This window comes from Mobula hypostoma, chromosome 5, assembly GCF_963921235.1.
Source record: "Mobula hypostoma chromosome 5, sMobHyp1.1, whole genome shotgun sequence".
Taxonomy (NCBI): Eukaryota; Metazoa; Chordata; class Chondrichthyes; order Myliobatiformes; family Myliobatidae; genus Mobula; species Mobula hypostoma.
In genome coordinates, this window is record NC_086101.1 from 13,772,571 (window position 1) to 13,799,094 (window position 26,524).

Genomic DNA, 26,524 nt, shown 5'->3' on the forward strand with positions numbered 1-26,524 from the left:
CATTGCATGCACTAACCACTCTCTGTGTAAAAAACTTACCCTTGACACCTCCTCTGTACCTGCTTCCAAGCACCTCAAAACTGTGCCCTCTCTGAAGATGACCTGCAGGCTGCCTTCAAGAGAGTGAATCCAAGGAATACATCCATTCCAGATGGAGTACCTGGCTAAGTACTGAAGAACTGTGCTGACCAACTGGCTGGTGTATTCACAGATATCTTCAACCCCTTGCTCTGGCAGTACGTGGTACCCACCTGCTTCCAGGAGGCTTCACTCGTACTGGTGCCCAAGAAGAGCATGGTAACCTGTATAAGCTACTATTGCCCAGTGGCACTTACAGCCACACTGAAGTGTTGAGAGGCTGATGTTGAAGCATATCAGCTCCTGTCTGAACAGCAACTTGGATCTCTCCAATTTGCCTACGGAAGCAACAGGTCTACAGCAGATGCTATCTCGTTGACTCGTCACACAAACCTGGAACAGAAGGCCCCGAAATCCTCGGCTTTGCGTGTTTCAGCGGCCGGGGCGAGGTCGAAGGCACTCGGCAGAGGATGGCGCTCGGGAGGCTGTATCGGAGAGGGTGGTCGGAAGCTCGAAGCTTTCGGACGGATGGACTCAGTGTCGGCTGTGGTCGGCTGCTTCCAAAGCATCGGCAAGTTGACGGTGTCTGGAGGTTTATGGCAGGGAGCTTCTCCCTTTTGCCGCCTGCTATCGGGGTCTCGGGAGTCGATCAACTAGGGTACTTTTGAGACTTTATCATGGTTTGTTCTTCATCAAATTATGGTATTGCTTTGCACTGTTGTAACTATATGTTATAATTATGTGGTTCTGTCAGTGTTAGTCTTTGGTTTGTCCTGTTTTCTGTGATATCACTCCGGAGAAACATTGTATCATTTCTTAATGCATGTATGCATTTCTAAATGATAATAAAAAGAGGACTGAGTGTTCTCATAATCTAACATCCAGACAGCAAAGATACACACATCAGGATGCTCTTTATCGACTACAGTTCAGCATTTAACACCATCATCCCCTCAGACCTAATCAGTAAACTCCAAGACCTGGGCCTCAATACCCCCTTGTGCAATTGGATCCTGGAATTCCTCATTTGTAGACTCTCGTCATTTCAGATTAGCAAAAACATCCTCACAATCCTCACCAGCACACGAGCACAGCAGGGATGTGTACTCAGCCCCCTGCTCTACTCGCTGTACACTTATGACTGTGTGGCTAAGTACAACTCCAACACCATATACAAGTTTGCTGATGACGCCACTGTTGTGGGCTGTATCAAAGGGGGTGATGAATCAGCATACAGGAGGGAGATTGAAAAGTTGGCTGAGTGATGTGATAACAACAATCTCTCACTCATTGTCAATAAGAACAAGGAACTGATTGTAGACTTCAGGAGAGGGAAACCAGAGGTTTCATCGGAGCAGTAATCATCGGAGGATGAGAGGTGGAGAGGGTCAGTAATTTTAAATTCCTGAGTGTCACTATCTCAGAGGACCTGTCCTGGACGCATCATATCGGCCTCAGGGTTGTATGTACTCTGATAATAAATTTTACTTTGAAATTTGAATTCTCCACAGATTCTTGTCTGGACGTTAAAATCATGCTGCAACCAGTCAGGATACTTTCAACAGTGCATCTGCAGATGTTTGTCGGAGTGTTTGGTGAGATGTCAATCATTTCAACTTTCTAAAAATAGTAGAGACCCCGGAGTAGCTACCTTGCGGTTGCATTTATATCTGTGGCCACTTTATTAGGTACAGGCGTGAACCCCAGTATCGTCTTCTGCTGTTGCAGCCCATCCACTTCAAAGTTGGATGTGTTATGCCTTCAGAGATGCTCTTTGCACACCACTGTTGAAATGCATGGCTATTTGAGTTACTGTTCCCTTCTGTCAGCTTAAACCAGTGTGGGCATTCTCTTTCAACCTCTCTCATTAGTCCTGACGAAGAGTCTCGGCCCGAAACGTCGACCGTACCTCTTCCTAGAGATGCCGCCTGGCCTGCTGCGTTCACCAGCAACTTTGATGTGTGTTGCTTGAATTTCCAGCATCTGCAGAATTCCTCATGTTTGTGTCTCTCATTAACAAAGTGGTTTCGCTCACAGAACTGCTGCTCACGGGATGGCGGTTTTGATTTTTCACACCATTCTCTGTAAACTCTGGAGACTGCTCTGTGTGAAAATCCCAGAAGGTCAGCAGTTTCATAGACCCCATCTGGCACCAACAATAATCATTCCACTGTCAAGCACTTAGGTCCCAGTTCTTCCCCATTCTGATGTTGGGTCTGAACAACAACTGAACCTCTTGACCATGCCTGCATGCTTTTATGCAGTGAGTTGCTGCGACATGACTGGCTGATTAAATATTTGCAAAAACAAGCAGATGTACCGGTGTATCTAATAAAGTAGTCTATGTGCTGGGCCCAGAACACATCTTTGGATATGTTAAAGCCCAGGATTTTACTAGACTGAATTTATCCATTACTGATTCCCCAAGATGCATGTTTCCTTCCTTCCAAAATAGAAATCCCAAAATCCTTGGTGACGATGGAAGTAGCATTAGGAATGTGGATTTCATGTAAATGAGAAGCTATGATTCAGAGAAGGCTAAGGGTACAAGTCGGGCTGTTGTTTATCGATGATGGCATGGTGTTCAACACCATCAATTTGCTAATCCATGAGGCTTTATTTACCTCAGTGTTGAACTGACTCAGCATCTATGGCCTGCAGCCACCAGTGCTGAAGTACCTCCAAGGGTGTGGACTCACCTTTGGGAACTCCACAGTTTGTGTCCCGTGTGTCATTTGTTTATTTTTTTGCTGTTTGCACAATTTGTTCTTTTTTTCACACATTGGACATTTCTGGTGTAGGGTTTTACATGGATTCTGTAGTGTTTCTTAGTTATGTGGCTGTCTGCAAGAGGATGCATCTCAAGGACATATATGGTATATACACTTTGATAATAAGTGTACTATGACTTTGACCCTCAGTAACAATCAACTAAGATACAAGATGAAATTACGTTGCTGAGAAAAAATTTCCCACTCAGGAGATGCCTGTAGCCCCACTGCAACCAGCAAGTCCACCCCACTCACAGGTCGCGCTGTACCGCAGTCAGACACTTCGATCCGGGGCAGGTCTGTAAGGGCGGGGTCTTTTCCGTGTGGCAACCCTGCCATCTGAGGAGTGATAGGAGTGGCCCGGGGGACCAGGTGTAACTGCTCCATTAATGTGGCGCAAAGATCCTGACAAAGTATTTTCAGAATCAGAATCAGGTTTATTATCACTGGCATATCACTGAAATGTGGTGTTTTGCAGGAGCAGTGCAGTGCAATACATTAAAATACTTCCAGTTACAACAGGAAATTGCCGTAGTGGCATCCTGGGTTCCAGCACAGCCGGCTCCTTCCACGCATCGAAAACAGACAAAAATGCTAAAAAAAAACAACAGCAAGGTTGCCACCTGATGCGCCACAAGGCGCGGAAAGGAACAACATCAACGTCAATAAGAAATATAAAAAAATAAATATGTCATGCAAAACAAAAACAAAATAGCGAGGTAGCATTCATGGGTTGATGCACTGTTCAGATATCTGATGGCAGAGGGGAGGAAGCTGCTCCTAAACTTTTGAGTGGGGGTCTTCCGGCTCCTGTACCTCCTCTCTGGCCAGGTAAAGTGAGAAGAGGGCATGACCCGGATGGTGAGGGTCCTTAATGATGAATGCTGTCTTCTCGAGGCACAGTTTTTTGAAGATGTCCTTGATGGAGTGTGGGGGGGGGGAAGAGGGTTAGTGCTGGTGATGACCCTGTGCATTGACCCCCCCCCAACACACACACCCCAGGCGGTGAAGCAACCAGTTAGAATACTCTCCACTGTACATCTATAGAAATTTGTCAGTCTTTGCTGACAAACCAAATTGCTTCAAATCTCCTATTGGAGCATAGTATGGTGGGAGGGTCTAGGACCAGAGGACACAGCCTCAAACAAAGGGCCATCCTTTTAGATCGGAGATGAGAAGGAACTTCTTTACCTAGAAAGTGGTGAATCTGTACAATTCTTTGCCACAGGCAGCTGTAGGCACCAAGTTTTTGTAGGCACCAAGTCTTTATGTATGTTTCAGGCAGAGGCTGATAGACTGTTGATTGGTCAGGGCAGGGAGAAGGCAGGAGAGGGAAATGGATCAGCCATGACAGAATGGCGGAGCAGACACAATGGGCCAAATGGCCTAATCCTGATCCTATATCTTATGGTCTTCTGGCATGAAGAGGAGGAGGCAATTCTTCCCACTTGACCACTCTGGCAAACGCTATGATTGAGGACCATCTTGTATCTTGTTCAATAGCCTTCTGAGAATCACTTAAAAAGACATGACCTAGAAGCAGCTAAATAGTGAGTATCGGTGAGGGGGAAGGACGGTGGGCAGAGAGGGGGTGAGGTGAGAAGCTGGGAGATGACAGATATAAGAGGTAAAGGGCTAAAGCAGAAGGAATCTGACGGGAGAGCACGGTGGGCCATGGAAAGAGCAAGGGGACCTAGACTGAGGTAATGGACGGGTGAGGAGAAGGGAAGGGATCAGAGGGAAGCCAGAATGGAAAGTGGAAGATTTCTGAGGTTCCTCCCCCCCCCCCCACCATGTGGGGAGATGGTAAAATATTTGTCAATTTGTCGTGGGTGGCGACCGTCGGCGTGAGTTAGCGTGGCAGAGAGAATCGGTGAGTTGAGCACAGACCTTTGCGAACGGGCATTTGGAGTGGAGATGTCGGGGAGGAGGCAAATTGCGGTTTACCCCTGATGTGTGTCTATTTTAGTGTGAGGTTCGAAAGTCCCGATCAAACAGGGGGATTGAATGTTTTGTTGTGTGTGTGTGTGTGTGTGTGTGTGTGTGTGTGTGTGTGTGTGTAAGAGAGAGAGAGTGTGTGTGTGTGTGTCTATGTGTCTGTCTATGTGTCCGCGACAAAGCGAAAGTAAAGTGAGATCCCGACTCATCACATCAAAGGAAACAATATTGGGGATTTTTTTCTCTCTCTTTGCAGAGTTCCGGGATTTCCACCCGGGGGTTTCCAAAGTGCCACAGCGCACCGCCGCCTCTTGACCGGTGAAAATGTCAGCCTCGTCACCCCGAGTTCCCCAGCTGGAGTTGAGTAATGGGGACAATGTTTCTGCTCTCTCGGGGGAGACGCCAACACTTTTTCGCTCTGTTCTCCCAGGCTAGAGTTCTCTCTCTCTCTCTCTCTCTCTCTTTCTGTCTCACTGTTCCTGTCTCTGTCTCTCCAACACACAACATCCCTCAGACATCAGGAATAAAGGGTACAGGCTGGGGAAGGAAGGGGCTGGTGTCAGATATAAAGGAAAACATGATTCGGGAGGGGGTGGGGAGGAGAGGGTGGGAGCAGAAGGGGAGGAGAGGTGGAGGTGTGTGGGAGAGGAGAGGATGGTGGAACAGGGAATGGTGGGGCAGCAGGAGAGGAATGAGGCAGGTGAGGGGACATGGGGAGGGGGGAATGGGTGAGTGGAATAAGGATAGGGGAGATTAGAGGTGAGGGGGAAAGGGGAAAAGGAGGCAGGGAAAGAATGGGGAGGGGGATCGGGGATGGTGAAATGGTGAGAGAGTAGGATGGAGAGGTAAGGGGGAGGAGGGGATTGAGAGGCTAGGAGGGAAGAGAAAGAGGGCAGTTGTGTTGGGTGCTGCTGTGGAGGGGAGAGGAGGTGAAAGGGCAAGGGAGGTCGAGGCAAAGAGATGAGTCAGAGGGGGATGGGGGAGATGAGGGAGATGAGCTAGAGGGGAGTGGAGACGAGGCAGGGAATGAGGAGGGAGATGAAGGAGAATGGGATGGAGGGGCGGAGAGATGACACAGAGGGAATAGAGGGGGAGATGAGAGAGAGAGATGGAGGTGAGGGGAGATAAGGCAGAGGGGATAGTGGGGAGTAGAGATGAGGGAGAGGGGAATAAGAGGGGAGGGGAGATGAGGGAGAGAGGATAGAGGGGAAGGTAGAGGGGGTTAAGCAGAGAGGGGGGGGCGAGCCTGAGGAGGGGGAAATGAGAGTTGGGATTGGTGTGGAAGGAGATAGACGGGGCAGGGGGATATGCAGGAGAGAGGACAGTGAGGGGGAAAGACAGGAGAGAGGAGGGAAAGGGAGAAGAGCCGGGAAAGCGTTGGCGGCAAGAGAGCGTGAGTGAGAGAGTCACAGAGCTGGAAGAGGCAAGATTTGGGGATTGAGAAAGTGTGAAGGAACCGGCTGGAAGGGGAGAGAAAGAGGTGGGAGAGAGCGGAATATAGGATTGTGTGAATGCGGAGGAAAGAGAATTAGAGGACGGAGAGCTGGGAAGGGATAGAAAAGGTTGTGCGAATTGATCCAAAGGGAGAGGGCGAGTCGAGGTGGAATCTAAGAGTGAAAAGGGGACAAAATAAGGCAAGAACTGTAACCGGGGTAACAGACTACCTGCCGGAGGAGCTCCAGATTCCAGATCCGGTTGCTCCTGGTTCCAGCATCTTTTGTCGCCGGCTGGAACAGGGAAGAGCCGGATCGGATCGGAACGGAATTCTGGAGCAGATGCAGTCATTGTGAGCGAGAAAGAGAGGCGATCACAGGCTGGAACAACCCTGGGATACTCAGCTATGCGCTAGCAGGTCTCGAGGGGATTTGCACAATCAACATAACGTCCGTACGTGTAAAAGTCCCAGAGGAAATACTCAGCGGCTTAGCTGGAATTTCCAGCGCCGCCCTACAAATTGGCCCAAGCTTCCGCCCAGTCTCCTAGTTACCCTCCTGACCACGGAAGTATCGCGGAGCGCTCCTTCCACACAGGGTGAGTTAAGACAATGAAGTTCGCCCAATTATTGTAATACTCTGGTTATACTGTGCAATGCTCTGCCAAACGCCGCTTAAACCCGTGTAATATCTGAGATCGGATTAAACGATTTGTAAACTGATGAAGGATCTCGGCCCGTAACGTCAACTTTTATTGCTTTGCATAGAGGCTGCCTGACCTGTCCACTTAGGTCTGGTCGATCCCCTGATATCTCTCTCTCTCTCTCTCCCTCTCTCTCTCTGTCTCTCTCTCTCTTTCAATCTCTCTCTCTCTCTCGCTCTCTCTCTCTCTCTCTCTCTTTCAATCTCTCTCTCTCTCGCTCTCTCTCTTTCTCGCTCGCTCCCTCTCCCCCCCATCTCTCTCTCTCAATCTCTCTCTCTCTCCCCCTTCTCTTGTCTCTTCTCTCTCTCCCTCCCTCCGTCCGTTCTCCCGTCCACCCTATCGCTCTGCTTCAGTCGCGGAACCGTTCTTTGGGATTCTCGTCTCGAACTTCCGCCGCCTTCCATCGGGGAATTTAACAGCGACAGATTATAAACACAAGAGATGCTGCAGATGTAAGAACGAGGTCACTGGGATAAGGCAGACCCTGGACAAACGACAGAGATGAGGTGGTAGGGAGGCGGTAGGAGACAGAGTCAATCTCGGCTGCTGCGAGTCGAGTTCACCCGAGGAAACGGCGACTGGACAAAGCGTCGCAAAGTTTGATCTATTCACGTAAGGACAAGCGAGCCGTGCTGCTAGCGATCTACTGGAGAAGAGGACTGCCAGACATTGATCCTTAGGAGTTAAGTGATTCCACCGCCAAGTGATTCACTGGTCCGCACGCACAACGATCTACTGGACAAGTCAACCAGCGAACAAGCAAACTCATCAGCCACTGATGAAGCCAGATGTGGGCAGTCGTGGTGCGATCACTCGAGTCGAATACGTTGTTCTCCTATGGAGTGGCCCACAGCCTGTGCGTGGTTTGTTTAACGTGGGGAGGCTGATGCATATCGGAGTCAGAATCCAGTGACTTGGAATGCGAGACGATTGGGGACCCCTCCCTGCTTCTGCCTTCCTCCACCTTCACTACCCTTGTGATGCCATCATCTTGTGCCAGCTCCACCGTCGGGGTTGGGTGACACTTTGTCTGGGCGAGCCTACCAGCAGCTACGCACCAGATGGCATCTCCCATGGGGTCCCGGCATCTCACAAGCCTCTCCATCACAACTGAGGTGACAATCCTCGGAGAAGATCTATTGGGAGAATGACATACAGCCAAGATGATCGACTGGACAGGGTGACCCATGGATTAGATGATCTGCTGGATGTGACCCATTGGCCGGACAACGAACCAGCGACGTGACCCATGGAGTACATTATCAACCCGATGTGACCCACTGATGGAGTGATGCCCTGGGAAAATGATCTGTGGGACAATTGATCTTAGTAAGCCATGAAGCAAATTAATACCCAGGCCAATTGATCCACTGTTTCGTGTGATCCAGTGGGTGGACAATTGCAGGGTCAAATGTAAAATGTATATAATGTAATACTGAGAACATGTGTTGCAAAGAGACCGTGAAAGTGAGTCTGTAGGTTGTAGAATCAGTTCAGGTAGTGGTGTTTAAAGTTATCCACACCAGTTCAGGAGCATGATGGTTGTAGGGTAATAACTTCAACATAGCTATAACTCTACTAAAATAGACATTGCTCTTGTTTTGTTCAAATTACGTTCCTTCTTGTAAAATTTCTGTATAATTTATATTTTTCCCCCTTGTGTACACCATTTATCGGTTGCTATGTTCGTGTGACGCTGCAGTTTTTCTTTGCACCTGTGTATGCATGTACGCGTGCATATGACAACAAACTTGTTTGACTTTGACACTCCCACCCATCCACCTTTTAACTGCTGTTTCATGCTTTTACAAAGTGAAGGAAATGAACGTGACTCTGCAACTACCAGCTGGCGTGCAAGTGAAATCTAATTCACGGTAGCATAGTAGTTAGTGTAACTCTGTTACAGCACCAGAGCTCACCGATCTCTGTGATCTGTGTTCAATTCCCGCCACTGTTTTTAAAGAAATTGTACATTCTCCTGCGTGGGATTCCTCCGGGTGCTCTAGTTTCTTCCCACGTTCCAAAGATGTACAGTACTGTGCAAAAGTCTTAGGCACATATATACATATATATAACTTGAGTGCCTAAGACTTTTTCCCATTACTGTATTTGACCTTGTAGAGTGGAAAGCGGGTTTAAAGATTTGGCGGGAGCAAAGGATGTTGGGAATGGTGAGAGTGGAGGGGTCTGGGACAGGTGACAGAGGAGGAGTGCCAGGGGTGGGGGGTAGAATGTGTGCAGAAACACGCAGCCCTGAGACACCAGGCAACGTCATTCGATTCCAAACAATTGATTTATTGATCACTACAGAATGTTTCTGTGGTGTTTCCCGCTTCCTCCCCTCTCCCTTCTCCTCTTCCCAACCATGATTCATTCCCTTCTCCCAGCCCCCTTCCCACTATTGTATATGCCTAAGAGAATGAAAGTTGATCTTATAGGCGTTTATAAAATCGTGACACATGCATATGAAAACAAACTTGAGTTTGACTTTGACACTCCCACCCATCCACCTTTTAACTGCTGTTTCATGCTTTTACAAAGTGAAGGAAGTAAAGGTAACTCTGCAAATACCTTCTCCCAGCCCTCTTCCCACTATTGTATATGCCTAAGAGAATGAGAGTTGATCTTACAGGCGTTTATAAAATCACGAGGGACACAGATAGGGTGAATGAATGCACAGTCTTTTCCCCCTAGGGTTGGGTAACCAAGAGCTGGAGGACATAGGCTTTTGCACAATAGTTAAGGTATGGATGTTATGTTGGCAGGTGAGGCATGGTGACTCCTGTGGACTGCCCCCAGCACAACCCTCATCGACTTGACTTGATGCAAATGATGCATTTCACTTTACATTTCAATGTTTTGATGTACATGTGACAAATAAAGCTAATATTTGAATAATAGAGCTAATCTTCACAAAAGAATCAGACTATCATTCTTCATTGGTGGAGCAAAGTTTCAAGAAACTAAGATAAATCTGAATCAAAACTGAAATTAAAAAGGTCAGCTTTTCATGTGGGCCATATTGATAGCCAATTAGTTCCAGGGAGCTTTCTCTTTGGACTTCAGAATTGAAAATACATGTGGGACTTTTTGTGTACTCAGTCTGAACTTACCAGATAATGTTATCAAGAAAGAGATGTGGGATGGGGTGGTTTGGAATATTTGGTAACTTATATAAATGTGTTTCACTTTGATAAAACGAGAGACACTTATTAACAAGCCCTCAATTACTGGAAGTTTTATTGTTGGCACCCTCTTGGCTCTGAATCAAATCCTTCTCCGTTTGAGTTCCCACTTGAGAGACTTGAGTAAAATTAAGAAATCAAGGTCAACTTTTGGAGATTTGGACCAAACGTCAAACCTTTTGTTCTGAGAGAGATTTATAAGAAATCTCGTGGCACTGCTCTGAAAGGGAGCAGGCTTGTTTGCTAATGCAGGATTTTATCTGAAATGTCAACAATTCCTTCCCCATCGCCCCCCCCCCCACACACACACACACACACACACACACACACACACAAGCCAATCCGTTCCTGCAGTGGGTTGCTTGTTGCTCCAGATTCCTGCATCTCTCGTATCTCCTCGTTACCTCCTCCTGCCCTGGCCGATATTTATTCCGTTTTAGAACATTAAAGCACAGTACAGGCTCTTCGGCCCACGATACTTTTAAATCTACTCCAAGATCAATCTAATTCTTCCTTCCCACATAGACCCCAATTTTTCTTTCATCCATGAGCCTGCCTAAGAGTTTCTTAAATGTCCCTACTATATCTGCCCCTACAAGTATCTTACTGTTACACCCACCACTGTCTGTGTAAAGAACCTACGTCTGAGTTCCCTGCATATTTTTCTGCAGTCAGCTTAAAGTTATGGTCCCTTGTATGAGCCATTTCTGCCCTGAGAAAAAATTCTGTAGCTGTCCACTTGATCTACACCTCTTATCATCGTGTACACCTCTATCAAGTCACCCCTCATTCTGTTTCTCTCCAGAGAGAAAAGCCCCAGCTCGCTCAACCTATCTTTCTGAGACATGGTCCAGGCAGCACTTAGGATAGATCATCTGGTTTCCACTACCTTACCAGTTGTGGGATCTTGCCATACACAGACGGACCGCCATTTTGTGACATGGGTAGAGCGCTGTTTGATGTCCAGGAAAGGATGTGAAAGGTGTCACATAAATGTGACTCTTTTTTGTTTTTTTTAAACCTGATTTAAGGTTAAATAAGAAAATATTCCCAGAGCCAGGCTGAGGAATGGAGATGAGTTTGTTCCCACTGAAACACGAAGATGGGCCCCAGCTCTACAGTTCGGTGTGTGTGGAGAAGAAGGCCTTATTCACAAGCACCGTCATAGAGGAGACGGACGGGGGTTATGTGACAAACACCAGTCAGGGCTACGATCGCAAGTACTACTGCGGTGCCTGTGGGCTCCTGATGAGAGATCCGGTCCAGACAGAGTGCGGGCATCGGTTCTGTGAGATGTGTCACAAGACAGTACTGTAAGTTGCTACTTCATCCAGACCGCATTACAGACCGCATGTTCTCTGCCAACGCAACAGGGTCAAATTATTGAAAGGGTTCAAATCACAGAACCATGCAACACCTTATCTATTTCCTACCCAGTACAAACCATGAAACTAATCTACACTAATTGCATTTGCCACATTGGGCTCAAATCCCTCTACACCTTTCTTATCCAAATACACGTCCATAACTGTGGTTGTATTTGCTTCCAACACCTATTGTACACGCTCCAGACACCCACCACTCACCATTGTGTGGAAAAACATACCCCTACCCCTCAGATCTCTAAGTTTCTCTCTGCTGCCTTTAACTCTAGCCTCCCCTGACTTGACCGAGAGAGATTCTGACCTTCACTCTGTCCACCGCAGTAGGCAGGAACTCCGGCCACCCTTTTCAATTCCACTTCCCATTTCCATTCTGACACGTTGATCCACGGCCTCCGCTCCTGCCTTGATAAGGCCAGCAGGCCACTCTCAGCTTGGAGGAGCAACATCTCATATTCTGTCTGGATAGTCTCCAACATGATGGCATGAACATCTATTTCCCTAACTTCTAGTAATTACTCCATTCCCCCCCCTTCTCTTTTTCCATTTCTTATTCTGGTTACCCACTTACCCCTTCCTCTTCCCCTCACCTGCCCATCGGCTCCTGGTTTCCCTCCACCTTGCCTTTTTTCCGTGGTCCGCTGTCCTCTCATATCAAATTCTTACTTCTTCAGCCCTTTACCTCGTCATGATAAAGGGTCTCAGCCCAGATGTTGACTGTTTATTTCCCCCGATAGGTGCTGCCTGACCTGCTGAGTTCCTCCAGCATTTTGTGTGCGTTACTCAAGATTTCCAGCACCTGCAGGATCTCTTGTGATAAAGATTTTGACTCTCTAAGACCACCGCTCGGTCTCCGACGTCCCAGTGAGAATAGCCCTGTCTGTCTGGTTCTCCTTAAACCAACAGCCCTCCATTCCAGGGCAACTTGGAGACACAGCAAATACTGGAATCCGAGATCTGTTGGAGGAACTCAGTATGTCAAGTGGAATCTCCAGATTTATGATCACATAGCATGTTTGGCACATGACCCTCTTCTGACGTTCGGCACATAACCCTCTTCCCATGTTTGGCGCATGACCCTCTTCCCACGTTCAGCACACAAACCTCTTCCCACTTTCAGCACATAACCCTCCAAGTTTTTCCAGTCCATGTACCCAAGTGCATTTCAGAAGGAAACGTGCAGTCAGCTCAGTCCAGATAGAAGAGTCCCCACATAAAATATTGATTGGTTCAGGTGAAAAGGCCTCAACCCGAAATGTTGACTGTTCATTTCCCTCTGTGGTTGCTGCCTGACACGCTGAGTTCCTCTGACAAGCTCAAGATGCTGGAAATCCAAGCAACACGGGCAAAATGCTGGAGGAACTCAGCAGGTCAGGCAGCATCTGTGGAAAAGAGTGAACAGCCGATGTTTCGAGACAAGCTGCTTCTTCAGGCCAGATGAAGGGACCTATTGAAGGGTTTTGGCCTGAAATTTCGAACTGTACTGTACTTTTCTCCGTAGATGCTGCCTGGCTTCCGAGCTTCTCCAGCATTTTGTCTCTGTTCCTCTGACAAGCTAATGTTTTGATTGTAGTGAATCTGCTTGCTCAGTACCCTCTCTCTACTCCTCTCCGCAGTGTGGTGACCAGTGCCACACACAATATTCCAGGTGGTCCCAGTGGGTCTTTACTGGGCAGAGGGGATGGTACTCCTGGGAGATAGCATTGATTTAATGGGCCAAATGGCCTCATACTAATTGAGTATTTGTATGTCCTTATATATATTTATGCATCAATTAATTTTTCTCCTCTTTCACTTGCCTACAGGAAAGAATTGATGATGTGTCCCTCTTGCCTGAGGGATAAAGAAATAGTTGAGAGTTTTTCACTTGCTACATTTGAAAAGGTAAGAAAATATGCTCTGTTTGTGGTCCATTGAAAGGCCTGCAAAGGGTGGATGTGAAGAGGATGTTTCCAGTAGTGGGAGGCTCTAGGACCAGAGGGCACAGCCTCAGAATAGAACAGAAATGAGAAGGAATTCCTTTAGCTGGAGGGTTGTGAACCTGTGGGATTCATTGCCACGGACAACTGGTGCATATTTAAAGTGGAGGTTGGAATGGTTGTTTCCTTCAGTGACAATTAACACTGGATTGTGTTGTTATTCTGAGGCTGCGGACAGCAGAGTCAAGATTGGCTCTTATTTCCTCCCCTCAGCAGTCGTCTAAATCATCTTCACAACTCAACATTTTGGTTTGAGACCTTTCTTCAGAACTGTCTGATGAAATCCCTGATGAAGGGCCTTGGCCCAAGACGTCAGCTGTTTATTCCCCTCCATAGATTCTGCCTAACCTGCTCTGTTCCTCCAGCACTTTGAGTGTGTTACTTAAGGTTTCCAGCACCTGCAAAATCTCTTGTGTTTACAATCCTCTTTCATTATTGGAGGCAAGGGCAGAGTATTCCATCACTCTCCTGACCCATGCTTTGTAGATCGAGGGAAGGCTTGGGATATTCTTTCATCGTAGTGTACATTGCTCTTGTATGAAACAGCTAGTACAGTTTATGATTAGTGATCGGAGACTGGGCAATATTCAGAGAAGGAGGGTTCACTCTTGTAGTGGAGAGGTCATTGTTGCCTGTAAATTATAATGAATAAAGTTGGTGTTTATTGACTTATTGAAGCTTTCTGTGTATTTTAGTGTTTTAAGGACAGGGCAATTGCAAAGGAGATCCTAAATCTGGAAGTCTCCTGTCTCAACCAGGGCTGCACGTGGACTGGTCCACTGAGGGAACGAGAGGTAAGTCCTTCACATTTACTGCACAACACTCTCAGAGAAATGATACATTGAAGATGCAAATAGGCAATGGAGGTGGATAATCCCTGAAGACAAACACTTAATATTTTAGGAACAGCTTCTTTTCTTGCATTATCGGATTTCTAAATGGACAATGAACCCATAAATACCACCTCACCTTTCCTCTTTCACACCATTTTGTTTATTTATTTCTTCTTCTTGGTGATTGTTTTTACATCTTGCACTGATCTACTGCCCCAAAGCAACAAAACTTCACCACATATGTCAGTGGTAACAAAACCTGATTCTGATTAGAATTAGAATAGATATGGTTTATTATCACTGACATACAGTAGACCGTGAAATCCGTTGTTTCGAGGCAGCAGTACAGTGCCAGATGTAAAAAAATCACTATAAGTTACAACAAGAAATCCTGAGTGCAGACACATTTCTTCCCCAGAGCCCTGAAAATTCAGCATTCGGTGGTGCTGGGCTGGCCTTTAAGGCACAGGACGAGCCATTCAGACCACCATATCTATGGGCCTATGATTAAAACCGGGGCAGCAAGCAAAGCCGTCATTGCACTACTCTTCTGACATAGGTTCAATCCCACCTCCGGCGTGGGCCGTGTGGAGTGGACCAGAGTTCAACATCTGTATGATTATCAAATATTCTTTGCTGGCTGCCTCCTGTACAGTACAGCTAATCCAAAGTTATTAATGCTCGACGTTCAGCAGGGCAAAGTGTTTCGCAAATGAACCATCCAGCATTTGGCAGGAGTAACTTGGTGGTGTGGGATCTAAGGCTTCTGTACCTCCTGACCGATAGAAATAGAGAGCAGCAATTGGCCAGAGTGAATTTACCTCTTCCACCTCACAAATCACAAAAGCCCCAGGAGCAGTCTTTTGCCTATGCCGAGTTGGCAGAGAGGAGAGTGAATGCCGTATGATTTAATGGTGTGCCATTTCTCTGTATCTGATCTGTGATCATATTTTGTCTTTGGCATTTCAGACGGAACACAAGATGACTTGCGAGCAAGGTCTCCGGAGGTGTCCCTTCAGTGTTGTCGGCTGCAAACAGCTGGTGAGTGAGAAGACATTAATTCAGGCAAATGAGGCTTCCAGCCACTGTCTAGGCCAGGACAGGGAGGTCTGTGTAAGAACACTGGATAAAAGAAGGAAGATTTTCCATTACGATAGCACCCTTTGTGGCTTTGAAACATTCCAAGCAAATGAAAATCTTCCTTTGAAGCTGGGATTTGGGACTACTATGTAATGGTCAATTTGTCAATCTAAACTCTCACACATCTCTGAATACTTCAACAAAAACAAACAACCTTTGGGCTGTAGAAGAGTGGAACTGAACGTCTTGACCTTGCCTGCATGCATTTGTGCATTGTGTTGCTGCCACATGATTAGTCATAGTCATTCTTTATTGATCCCAGGGGAAATTGGTTAATTAGTTGATTAGATACTTGCATTAATGAGCGGGTGTACCTAATAAAGTGGCCACAGAACGTAACGCCAACCCTTAATCTTAAAGTGTTTCTTTGCAGATCCCTGGTCAGAAGATCGACGAACACATGCAGAACTCTGTCCCACACCATCTGAACTGTGTCCTCCAGAGCATACAGGGATTCCGGAAAGAGTCCGGTGAGTCTCCCAGCCTGGATGGAATGTTTGGGAATCGGAAAGAGATGGCCTTACAGCCCAGCCAGTTGCTAAAGCAGAAGACACAGGGCAAGGATGCCCAGGAAGATCTGAAAGTAAAACTACAGACTTTTGAAAACATTGTCACAGTGCTAAACCGTGAAGTGGGACACACAATAAATACGGTTGAAAAGCAGGAGAAATTGATAAAGGAGCAAGACACAGTGATTGCACAGCTAAAGAACAAGGTAAAAATTTCATAGAACGTCGAAGAGTATAGCCCAGTATAGACTCTTCCCCGTTTGCCGTGCCTACCCTTTAACCAACTCTAGGGACAGTCTAACCCTTCCTTGCCCATATCCCTCCGTTACTCTTTTGCATGTAGTTTCATGCTGACAATGAACTAAGAAGAGGGTGGTGAATGGTGCGAACCTTCGACTGCCCTGCTAAAGATCAGGGAAACAAACACACCTGATTTTTAAAAAAAAGAGTAGTCACTCCATGGAAATGGAAAGAGTGGAAGATTGTTACACAGGAATTCTGGACATGCGGATTAGCATGGTAGCATAGCGCTCAGTGCGATGCTTTACTGCACTGGCTGTAAGATCAGGGTTCAATTGTGGGTTTCCTCCATGCGCTCTGGTTTTCTCCCACGGTCCGAAGGTAACTTGAACAGCACAGCATAGGAACAACCTCTGCCTGCATAATGGATCTCAAAATGGTTTATTATTGTCATAGGTTGAGCGAAAAGCTTTTCTTGCATACTGTTCATTTAGCTCATGATTGAAATCCCTCCATTCAGTGTCAATCTAGCTGCTTCTTAGAAAGCACAATTGTACCTCCTTCTATCAGGCCTTCTGGCATGTATCACCCCCTGCAGTAAAAACTTGCCTTGCCCATCTCCTTTAAACTCTTCCCCCATCCTCTTGTGCTTGATATTTCTACCTTGGCGAAAAGATTCTGGCTGCCTATCCAAACAAATCCCTCTCAAAGCCTTAAGAACTTTTACCAGGTCTCCCCTCAGCCTCCCAGCACTTCTGAGAAAACAACCTCAGTTTCTCCAACCTCTCCTGGGCCCGGCAGCAGATGCCACAAGTATGGCGACACTGGCGGCTGCCTCCAGCACATCCTCACATCATGGATCATTGATGCAAACAACGAATCTTCACCGTACGCTTCGCTGTACATGAGGCAAATAAAGCTAATTTAAATGTAACCTGTCTAGCTCATACATTCTAATCCAGGCAACTCAACTGCTCCCTCTCCAAAACCTCCACATCCGTTGTGTAATGGGTTCACTGATCTTCATCAGCACGTTATTCTAAACCTTAGCATTCTAGCCATTGGCTTACAGTTCATTGTATTCTGAGATATTCACGAGGTTGATTCCCGGGATGGCGGGACTGTCATATGTTGAAAGACTGGAGCGACTGGGGTTGTATACACTGGAATTTAGAAGGACGAGAGGGGATCTGATTGAAACATATAAAATTATTAAGGGATTGGACATGCTAGAGGCAGGAAACATGTTCCCGATGTTGGGGGAGTCCAGAACCAGAGGCCACAGTTTAAGAATAAGGGGTAGACAATTTAGAAAGGAGTTGAGGAAAAACTTTTTCACACAGAGAGTTGTGGTTCTGTGGAATGCTTTGCCTCAGAAGGCAATGGAGGCCAATTCTCTGGATTCTTTCAAAAAAGAGTTAGATACAGCTCTTAAAGATAGTGGAATCAAAGGTTATAGGGATAAGGCAGGAACTGGATACTGATTGTGGATGATCAGCCATGATCACAGTGAATGGTGGTGCTGGCTCGAAGGGCTGAATGGCCTACTCCTGCACCTATTGTCTATTGTCTATACCAATTTCTATCAAAGCTCATTCCATTCGTCTCTCCCCATTCAATTGGATGTACTCTGCTTCCTCCAAGGGGATTTCTGTGTCTTCTGTGAGAAAAAAAACACAAAATAATTAATTCCTCTGCCACTTCCTTATTCCCCAACACAATTTCTTCAGCCCCAGCCTGTAAGGGATCCAGATTATATGAGATTAATTTGTTGCATGTACATTGAAACATAGTGAAATGTGTCATTTTGTGTCAAATCAAATCAGTGAGGAAATGTGCTGGAGGCAGCCCGCAAGTGTCAGCATGCTTCCTCTGCCAACGTAACACGCCCACAACTCACTAACCCTGACCTGTGCGTCTTCGGAATGTGGAAGGAAACCAGGAACACTCATGTGGTCACGGGGAGAACATACAAACTCCTTGCGGACAGTGGTGTGAATCTAATCCCAGTCCTACGTGTGGCACTGTAAAGCGATTGCGCTAATTGCTGTGCCACATGCTTTAGTTTCTGTATTTCTAACCATATCACTTTCATCATTCACTTTCAATAGACAATAGACAATAGGTGCAGGAGTAGGCCATTCGGCCCTTCGAGCCAGCACCGCCATTCACTGTGATCATGGCTGATCATCCACTATCAGTATCCAGTTCCTGCCTTATCCCCATAACCTTTGATTCCGCTATCTTTAAGAGCTCTATCCATCTCTTTCTTGAAAGCATCCAGAGACTTGGCCTCCACTGCCTTCTGGGGCAGAGCATTCCATACATCCACCACTCTCTGGGTGAAAAAGTTTTTCCTCAACTCCGTTCTAAATGGCTTACCCCTTATTCTTAAACTGTGGCCTCTGGTTCTGGACTCACCCATCAGCGGGAACATGCTTCCTGCCTCCAGCGTGTCCAATCCCTTAATAATCTATGTTTCAATAAGATCCCCTCCCAGCCTTCTAAATTCCAGAGTATACAAGCCCAGTCGCTCCAATCTTTCCTTTCTTTATCACTGCCCTGGTCCTGTTTTGCTGAAACCTGGATTTTCCTTACCACACCCACCTCATCCTTAGGCTTACTTCCCAAGTTGACGTTCAACTCAAGTTCAAGTTGACATAGGGCACATACCCAGGTTGTAAGTGCCACCAGAATTAGCTTCCTGCAGCAGCAGCAGCGGAGGATATTATGAACATTGGTTTGTAACATGAGTTTCAGGGTGGCACCGTCGTGTAGAGGTTAGTGTGACACTTTACAGCACCGGCTGTAAGATCAGGGTTCGATTCCTGCCACTGGCTGTAAGAAACTTGTACGTTCTCCCTGTGGCCGTGTGGGTTTCCTCAGTGTGCTCTAGTTTCCTCCCACATGCCAAAGTCGTACAGCTTAGGGCATGCTATATTGGGCTGAAGCATAGTAACACTTGCGGGCTGCTCTGCATAATCCTGATTGGATTTGAGGTAAAACGGCGCATTTCACTGTATGTTTCGATGTACATGTGACAAATAAAGCTAATTTTTTAGTTAACGTAAATTATGTTTAACTTACATTACAAAATGGACATAACTTGGCAATATTGTAAGTCTGTTTCTTTTAATTTAATATTTAACTACCCTCGACAGCCATGACTGGGCCTTTCTCTGTGCACGACATCTCTAAAAGGACACACCTTTGTTATACAATAAGTTATCATAAGTTCAATGTTAGCCAATGCTTGCTTATGTGTGTAAGACATCTCCGGAATGTGCTCGTGGTAAATTATGCAATTCTGGACTCAAAAAAGTCTCTGGAATTGTTGCAAAAAAAAAAGAAAGTGATGAAAACTTTCAGTGAGTCAGGTTACGAAAAAGAAAAATAAGGTCAATTATGCGGCCCAGGCTGAAGAAGAAAAGCTGGTTTTAATTTGTTGAGAGAGTGAGGAAGGGATGGATAGGACAAAGGGAATGTTTCCAAAAGGGTAGTGTCGTTTCCTGTGTAGATAAGCTGTTGAAATCATCGGGTTTCATAGATTAATGAGGGAAGTTTATGACAAAGCAAACAAATGGATACGTAAAAGCTGTGCAACGCGGGTCAGAGTTGCAGGGATCTCCCGGCAGTGAACAAAAGGCGACTGGTATTGGAGCCAAAATCCAAACTGCAGAAGAAAGTCAGTCATTAATTGAGTGCTGATGTGGGTCCCGATCTGAATCCCTCTGCCTGGCTGACTCACTGGGTTCTTCCAGCAGTTTTTTTTTGGAGTTGGACAGAGTAAATGGAAACAAAAAAAAAATCACAGGCAGATAACTATAGCAGAACTGACTGGAACTAACGCATACAGAGAAAAATTGAAACGATCATGTGTGATGTTGACATAAGAACTAGGAGCAGGAGTCAGCCATCTGGTCCATGGAGCCTGCTCCACCATTCGGTTAGATCTCGGCTGATCTGGCTGTGCACCTACCTGTCTTTTCTCCATAATCCTTAATTATCCCGCTATGCAAAAATCTATACTGATGAAGGGTCTTGGCCCGAACTGTTTATTCCTCTTCATAAACGTTGCCTGATCTGCTGAGATTCTCTAGCATTTCCAGCACCTGCAGAATCTCCTGTCCTCAAAAACATATCTAACTGTGTCTTAAATATATTTAATGAGGTAACCTCTAATGCTTCCCAGGGCAGAGAATTCCACAGATTTACTACAGTTTCTCCTCATCTCTGTCCTTAATCTATTCCTCTGAATCTTGAAGTAATAGCCCAAAAGTAGTGCTAAACCCAGACTGGGTACTGGTGTGTTCTATAATTGTCCCTAGAATGGTGAAAATGATTCCAAATCTAGTAGTGCGATTTCCTTAATTCCGGAAACACTGATGTAAGTTTTTTATTCAGCGTCACGTGTGGTCTTAGTCAGCATAATCTAAGGCCCCTGCCCTTCCCAGACAGTCTCTCTTCTCCCCTCTCCCATTGGACAGAGGATGCAGAAGCCTGGGCCGCATACTGCCAGGACAGCTTCAGCCCCGGTGTTGTGGAGCCATTGATAAGATGGACTCTTGACCTTACTGTCCACCTTTGCTATGATCTTGAACCTTGTTGTCTACTTGCAGTGCCCTTTCGCTGTGGCTATTACACTTTATTCTGCACCCTGTCATGTTTCACCTTGTTCTGCCTCAATGAGTTGATTTGTATGAACAGTAAGCGAGACAAGATTTTCACAGTGCTTCGCAGTGCATATGACAGGAGAATGGGATTGAGAAGGATAACAAATCAGCCATGGTCAAAGGGCAGAGAGAACCTTGCCCAATCCTGCTCCGATGTCTTATGGATTGTTTTCCATCATTGTGCCCATCTGCAGCCTGGTGGAGAAACAGTTTATCTGGGGAACTCCAGAGAGAATTCCTCACCATGGACAGCTGTGGAGGCCAAGTCATTGGGTGCATTTAAGGCAGATATTGTAAATGGTGCTAAAAGTTATGGGAAGAAGGCAAGAGAACAGGATTGAAAAAACAATCAGGCATGATGGAACAGCGGAGCAGACTTAATGAGCCAAATAGCCTAATTCTGCTCTTATGTCTCACGGTCTTATGGTGCAACGCGTGGAGTTGTTAATTAGACAAGTCAACAAGAATTTTTACGATACTCAGCTGTGACATGTTTTAATTACCTTACCAGGTACGACAGAATGAGAAATCAATTTGCCTCAAGGATGTGGTGATTGCTAACCTCCAGATGCGCCTTGAAGTCCTGGAGAACACTTCATATGACGGCACTTTGGTCTGGGAAATCTCTGACCTCAGTCAGAGAATGCAAGAGGCCATCGATGGGAGGACTCCCTCCATCCTCTCCCCACGTAAGATTTCAATATACCCTTGGAAGCAGAATTTAATATATTTAGAGTATAAGTAAGTAGCCAGCAAGTGCAGCATCCGTCCAACACATCCTCAATATCACTTGTGCTTACTGGGAAAAAACAGTATTAAAATGCTAGGTGTTTGTGACTTGCTCCTTAGAAAATGCTATCGCTCCTACCTGAATGACCTGAGCTGTTGCCTAACTAAAGAAAAGTGGATCATAATCATGTGACACGAAAGGGCCGAAGAAACATTGCACAGGCCACCCACGAGTATTGAACAAGTTCTGTTTTTACTCATGTCCTTAAATCAATCTTGACTCTCAGTTGGAAAATACACAAAAAAACTTGGTATGCTAACAAAATCTCCATGGTGTGAATGGCGTCAAAACATGCAAGGAGAAAAACAGTTTGGCATGGACTAGATGGGCTGAAGGGCCTGCTTCTGTGCTGCAGTCCTCCATGACTCTAAGAAGAAACAATTACTAAAAGGGGAGAGGGAGAGGGAGGGGGAGCGAGATCTTGGATTTGTTTAGTTTGTTTAGAGATGTTGGGATTTATCATAAAATTGTACTGTAAGGAAGCATGGCCTTCAGCTCAAGTCATTCACGCCAACCATGGTGCTTACCCAAACTAGCTTCTCGATACTTGGCCCATACCCCTGCAAACCCTTCTGATCCATGTACCTGCCCAAATGTCTTTAAATGTTGTAATCGTACTGGCAGCTGGTTCCACATAGCCATCACCTTCTGTGTGAAAATCTTGCCCCTTGAGTCCCATTTAAAAATTCTTCCCCCCTCACCTTAAACCAATGTCCTATAGTTTTACACTCCCCTACCCTAAGAAAAAGACACAGACACTATCTGTGTCCTGCCAAATTTTATCAATCACTAGAAGGTCACCCCCTTGACCTTTTCTGCTCCAGGGAAAACAGTCCCCGCCTGTCAAATCTCCTCTCATTACTCAAGCCTCCCAGTCCAGGTGACTCTTCGCTGGGCCCTCTCCAACTCGGTCTTGTGCCCGTTACCTAACATGTGGTGACCAGAGCACACTGTACTTCAAATGGGCCTCATCAACAACTTGATATGTTATTCTGATGCAGATTGATTGATAGGGCAAAGATAAGAGCTTGTTTTGGCAGGGCAATGTTTGAAGTGGAGTTCCAGACTGTCAGCTTATCGATCGTCTTTCTCTCTCCCACAGCGTTCTTCACTGCTCACTGCGGCTACAAGCTGTGTCTGAGGATGTACCTGAATGGTGACGGACTGGGGGCACACACACACCTCTCTCTATTTCTGGTCATAATGAAGGGCAAATACGATCCCATTCTGGAGTGGCCATTCAGCAAGAAGGTAAAGGAACCTCTCAATATACAGCAGAACACACTGGTAGATCCCATCAAGAGGATGGAAGAAATTTACTGGGTCAGGTGTAGAGACGTTTCCATTTATTGAGGTCTGGGAAAACTAATGGTTATAAATTTAAGAGTCACGGTCTCCAAACTGGACAAACTTGTCCAAGGTGCCCATCTGAGCTAATCGCACTGGGTGGTAAAGTTGTGGGATTCATTGACACAGACAGCTGAGGAGGCCAAGTTATTGGGTATGTTTAACATGAAGTTTGAAAGGTTCTTGACTAGTCAAGGTGTCAAAGGTTATGAGAGAAGGTAGGAGAATGGGGTTGAGGGGGCAAAATAAATCAGCCACGATCAAATGGCAAAGCAGACTCGATGAGCCAAATGGCCTAATTCTGCTCCTCTGTCTTGTGGTTGTCTGATAGTCATTTGGCCCATTTCCTTCCAAACTTTTATTAACTAGATGCTTATCTAAATATCCCCTTCACTTGGTCTCACTTATCAGCTTGTATTCTTCCCCTCCCCTCTCATTCTAGCTTCTGCCCCTCCCTTTCCAATCTTTGAGAAGTTTCTCAGCCCAAAACACCCCACGCATGTTGCCTGACCCGATTTCCTTCAGCAATTTTTTGTGTGTTTCTCAAGATTTCCAGCATCTGCAAAATTACCTGCGTTTACCAATGGCAACTCTCTATTTCTCTCCAGGTGACCTTTAAGCTTTTGACTCAGCAGGACAGAAGCCTCCAGATGGTGTCGGCCTTCAAGCCGGATGTCAGCTCTCCCTCCTTCCAGAGGCCCACCCAGATCATGAACGTGGCCAGCGGCTGCCCACAGTTTCTGCCCCTCGCTCACCTCCGCTCTAACTGGCACTCCTACGTATGTGATGACACCATGTTCGTCAAAGCTGTCATAGAGCCTTAGCACTCTGTTTCCATGACAACCTTGGCGGAGAAGGCACAGACCTCAGGACTTAGCAAGGGCCCCACTACGACAGATGTGGTGGCTGCCTGGGAATACGCAATGAAGCTGCCTCCCAGAGTCGGCACCGTCCTCCAACCCTGGAACTTTGAATTGCACTTTTGTCACACATACAGAATTAATTTTATTACTGCGATGTTAGAAATTTATATTTTTTAACCTAATGTAAATTATATTAATGAATATTTTTCTAGCTAATGCTTGGATGAGGAGGCGAGAAGCCTTACATGTGAATCGTCAACATTTGATGGGTTAAAGGGTCTCATGCTGCCACTCGGCCTCTCAAGTCTGTCCCACCATTCAATATAATCATGGCAGATCTGCACCAAACTACCTCCTCTCCTATGCCAGTTCCCCAAGGCACTTAAGTTGTTTATCTACCTCCTCTTGCAATACGCCTGGGTGATGTGGTCACGCGTTCAGCTTTTTGGTCTGTTCAGACCCCATGCTGAGGTGCAGGGAACACAGTGAGCCCAATATTTCTCACTTGCAATCCCGGGGCACGGAGCCAATGAGTTGAGGTGCTGTCTGTATGTGGAGTTTACATGTTTTCACAGATTCAGAGTCATACAACATGGAAGCAGGCCCTTTGGCCTGGCTTATTCATGCTGACCCAGGTGTCTTCCTGAGCTAGTCCCTATTGCCTGCATTTAGCCATATCCCTCAACTGATTTCCCCTTTGTCCAATAAAGGAAATGGTGATCAGGATAGGCGTTAGGGTTGGGCTTTGATTACTTTTTGGATCGAGAATGGTCTTGCAGTCAGTGGGAGAGACCTTGTTGTTTTAATCTTTGAAGCAAGTTCACAGAGGGTTGTCTGTCGGGACAACGCAGAGGGCGTGAGAAATTTCACATCCAAAGGCGGTACACTCAAGTACCAGTCATTTATTGCATGGGTAACTTCCAGCCTGACTGATGGGGGATTTACCCACTTATCTTCCTTGTGGCATCATTTTATACCACATTTGCTTTATGAACGTATTGAGATTACGTCAATGGTTTGATGTTAACATTTATTATTTACATATTGCAATATTAAAACACTAAACATTTTTCTTAATTATAAATGTGTTATTGAGTCATCGAACACTACAGCAGAGAAACAGGTCTTTTGGCCCATCGGGTCCCTGCCCAACTACTAATCTGCCTAATCCCATTAACTTGCACCAGACTATACTCCTTTATACCCCTCATTTAAGAGAAATTGGATAGGTACATCCATGTATCTATCCAGTTTCTCTTAAATGTTACAATTGAACCTACATCCACAACTTCCACTGGCAGCTCCTTCCACATTCTCACCATCCTCTGAGTGAAGAAGTTCCCCCTCATGTTTCTCTTAAACATCTCACTTTTCACCCTTAACTCCTGATCTCTAGTTCTAGTCTCACCCATCCTTAGTGGAAAAAAACCTGCTTACATTTACTCTATCTATCCCCCTCAGAATTTTGTATACTTCTATAAAATATATCCTCATTCTCTTATGCTCTAGGGTATAAAGTCCTAACCTATTCAACCTTTCCCTACAACTCAGGTCCTCGAGTCCCAGCAACATGCTCGTAAATCATCTCTGTACTCTTTCACTCTTATTGACATCTTCCCTGTCGGTAAGTGACCAAAACCTCACACACAACTCCAAATTGGGCTTCAGCAACTTTGCATCTGCATTGAAAAACTTCAAGATAACATTCCAACTCCTGCACTCAGTACTTTGATCTATGAAGGCCAATGTGCCAAAAGCTTCCTTTAGAAACAGAATCAGAATCTGATATCACTGGCAAATGTCATGACATTTGTTAACTTTTGCAGCAACAGTACAATGCAATACATGATAATACGTTTGTATATGGGGCAAAACTGTGAATTATATCGAATAGTTAAATAAAGAATGCAAAAACAGAAATAAAAAAAGTAGTGAGATAGTGTTCATGGTTTCACTGTCCATTCAGAAATCAGATAGCAGAGGGAAAAGCTGTTCCAGAGTTGGTGAATGTGTTCCTTCAGACTTCTGTACCTCCTTCCTGATGAAGAGGGCATGTCCTGGGTGGTGGGCTCCCTTAGTAATGGACACTACCTTATAGAGACATCTCTCCTTGAAGACGTCTTGGATTTAACTCAGAAAATGTGTAGCTCGAATGCTTGATTGTTGGGTTGAGTTGTTCTCCGATCCTGGCAATCTATTTCATCACCATATGAGGCTTTTCACTTGTGGTGAAAATGCTTGGTTTTTTATATCCTTATCAGTCAGAAGATCGAGAGGGGTACAAATTCGACTGGCATCATTGAAAGCCATGGCGCAAGCAAACACCTGGCATGCAAGAGAATTCCTAGAAGCATGGTTTTCCACAAACAATTCTATAAACAGACACGTAGATCGTGATCCCATTTATAAGCCAATGCAGGCAAAATTCTAGACAATGCAGAGTTCGCCACACAACCAGTCAGCGACGAGATCCCTTCCCTACTTCACAATTGACTTTCTGTAAGATGACCAGTCCACTGACACGTTTATAAAAGCCAAGTTTCGGTCTGTGATTTCTCTTTCTTTTCAAATCTTTTTATTGTTATATTATACAGGAAAAATAACATGAGTACATAGAAGTAACAACACTTATAATGCCTCAAAAAAACATTATCTTAAGG

General features: G+C 45.7%; 1 protein-coding gene across 2 annotated transcripts; it reads left to right on the forward strand.

The window, feature by feature from the left end:
• Positions 1-6,350: 6,350 nt before the first annotated feature.
• Positions 6,351-25,794, forward strand: LOC134346114 (TNF receptor-associated factor 2-like). Of its 2 annotated transcripts, XM_063047412.1 has the most exons (9): positions 6,351-6,818; positions 11,140-11,421; positions 13,296-13,374; positions 14,165-14,263; positions 15,272-15,343; positions 15,816-16,157; positions 21,376-21,553; positions 22,757-22,905; positions 23,610-25,794. In XM_063047412.1, the coding sequence occupies exons 2-9, from the start codon at positions 11,177-11,179 to the stop codon at positions 23,823-23,825; spliced, it is 1,380 nt and encodes a 459-aa protein (XP_062903482.1). In that variant the 5' UTR covers positions 6,351-6,818; positions 11,140-11,176; the 3' UTR covers positions 23,826-25,794. The 2 variants fall into 2 exon arrangements, with proteins under 2 accessions (XP_062903482.1, XP_062903483.1); XM_063047413.1 differs by lacking the exons at positions 6,351-6,818; positions 11,140-11,421 and adding an exon at positions 6,849-8,252.
• The last annotated feature ends 730 nt before the right edge of the window (positions 25,795-26,524 follow it).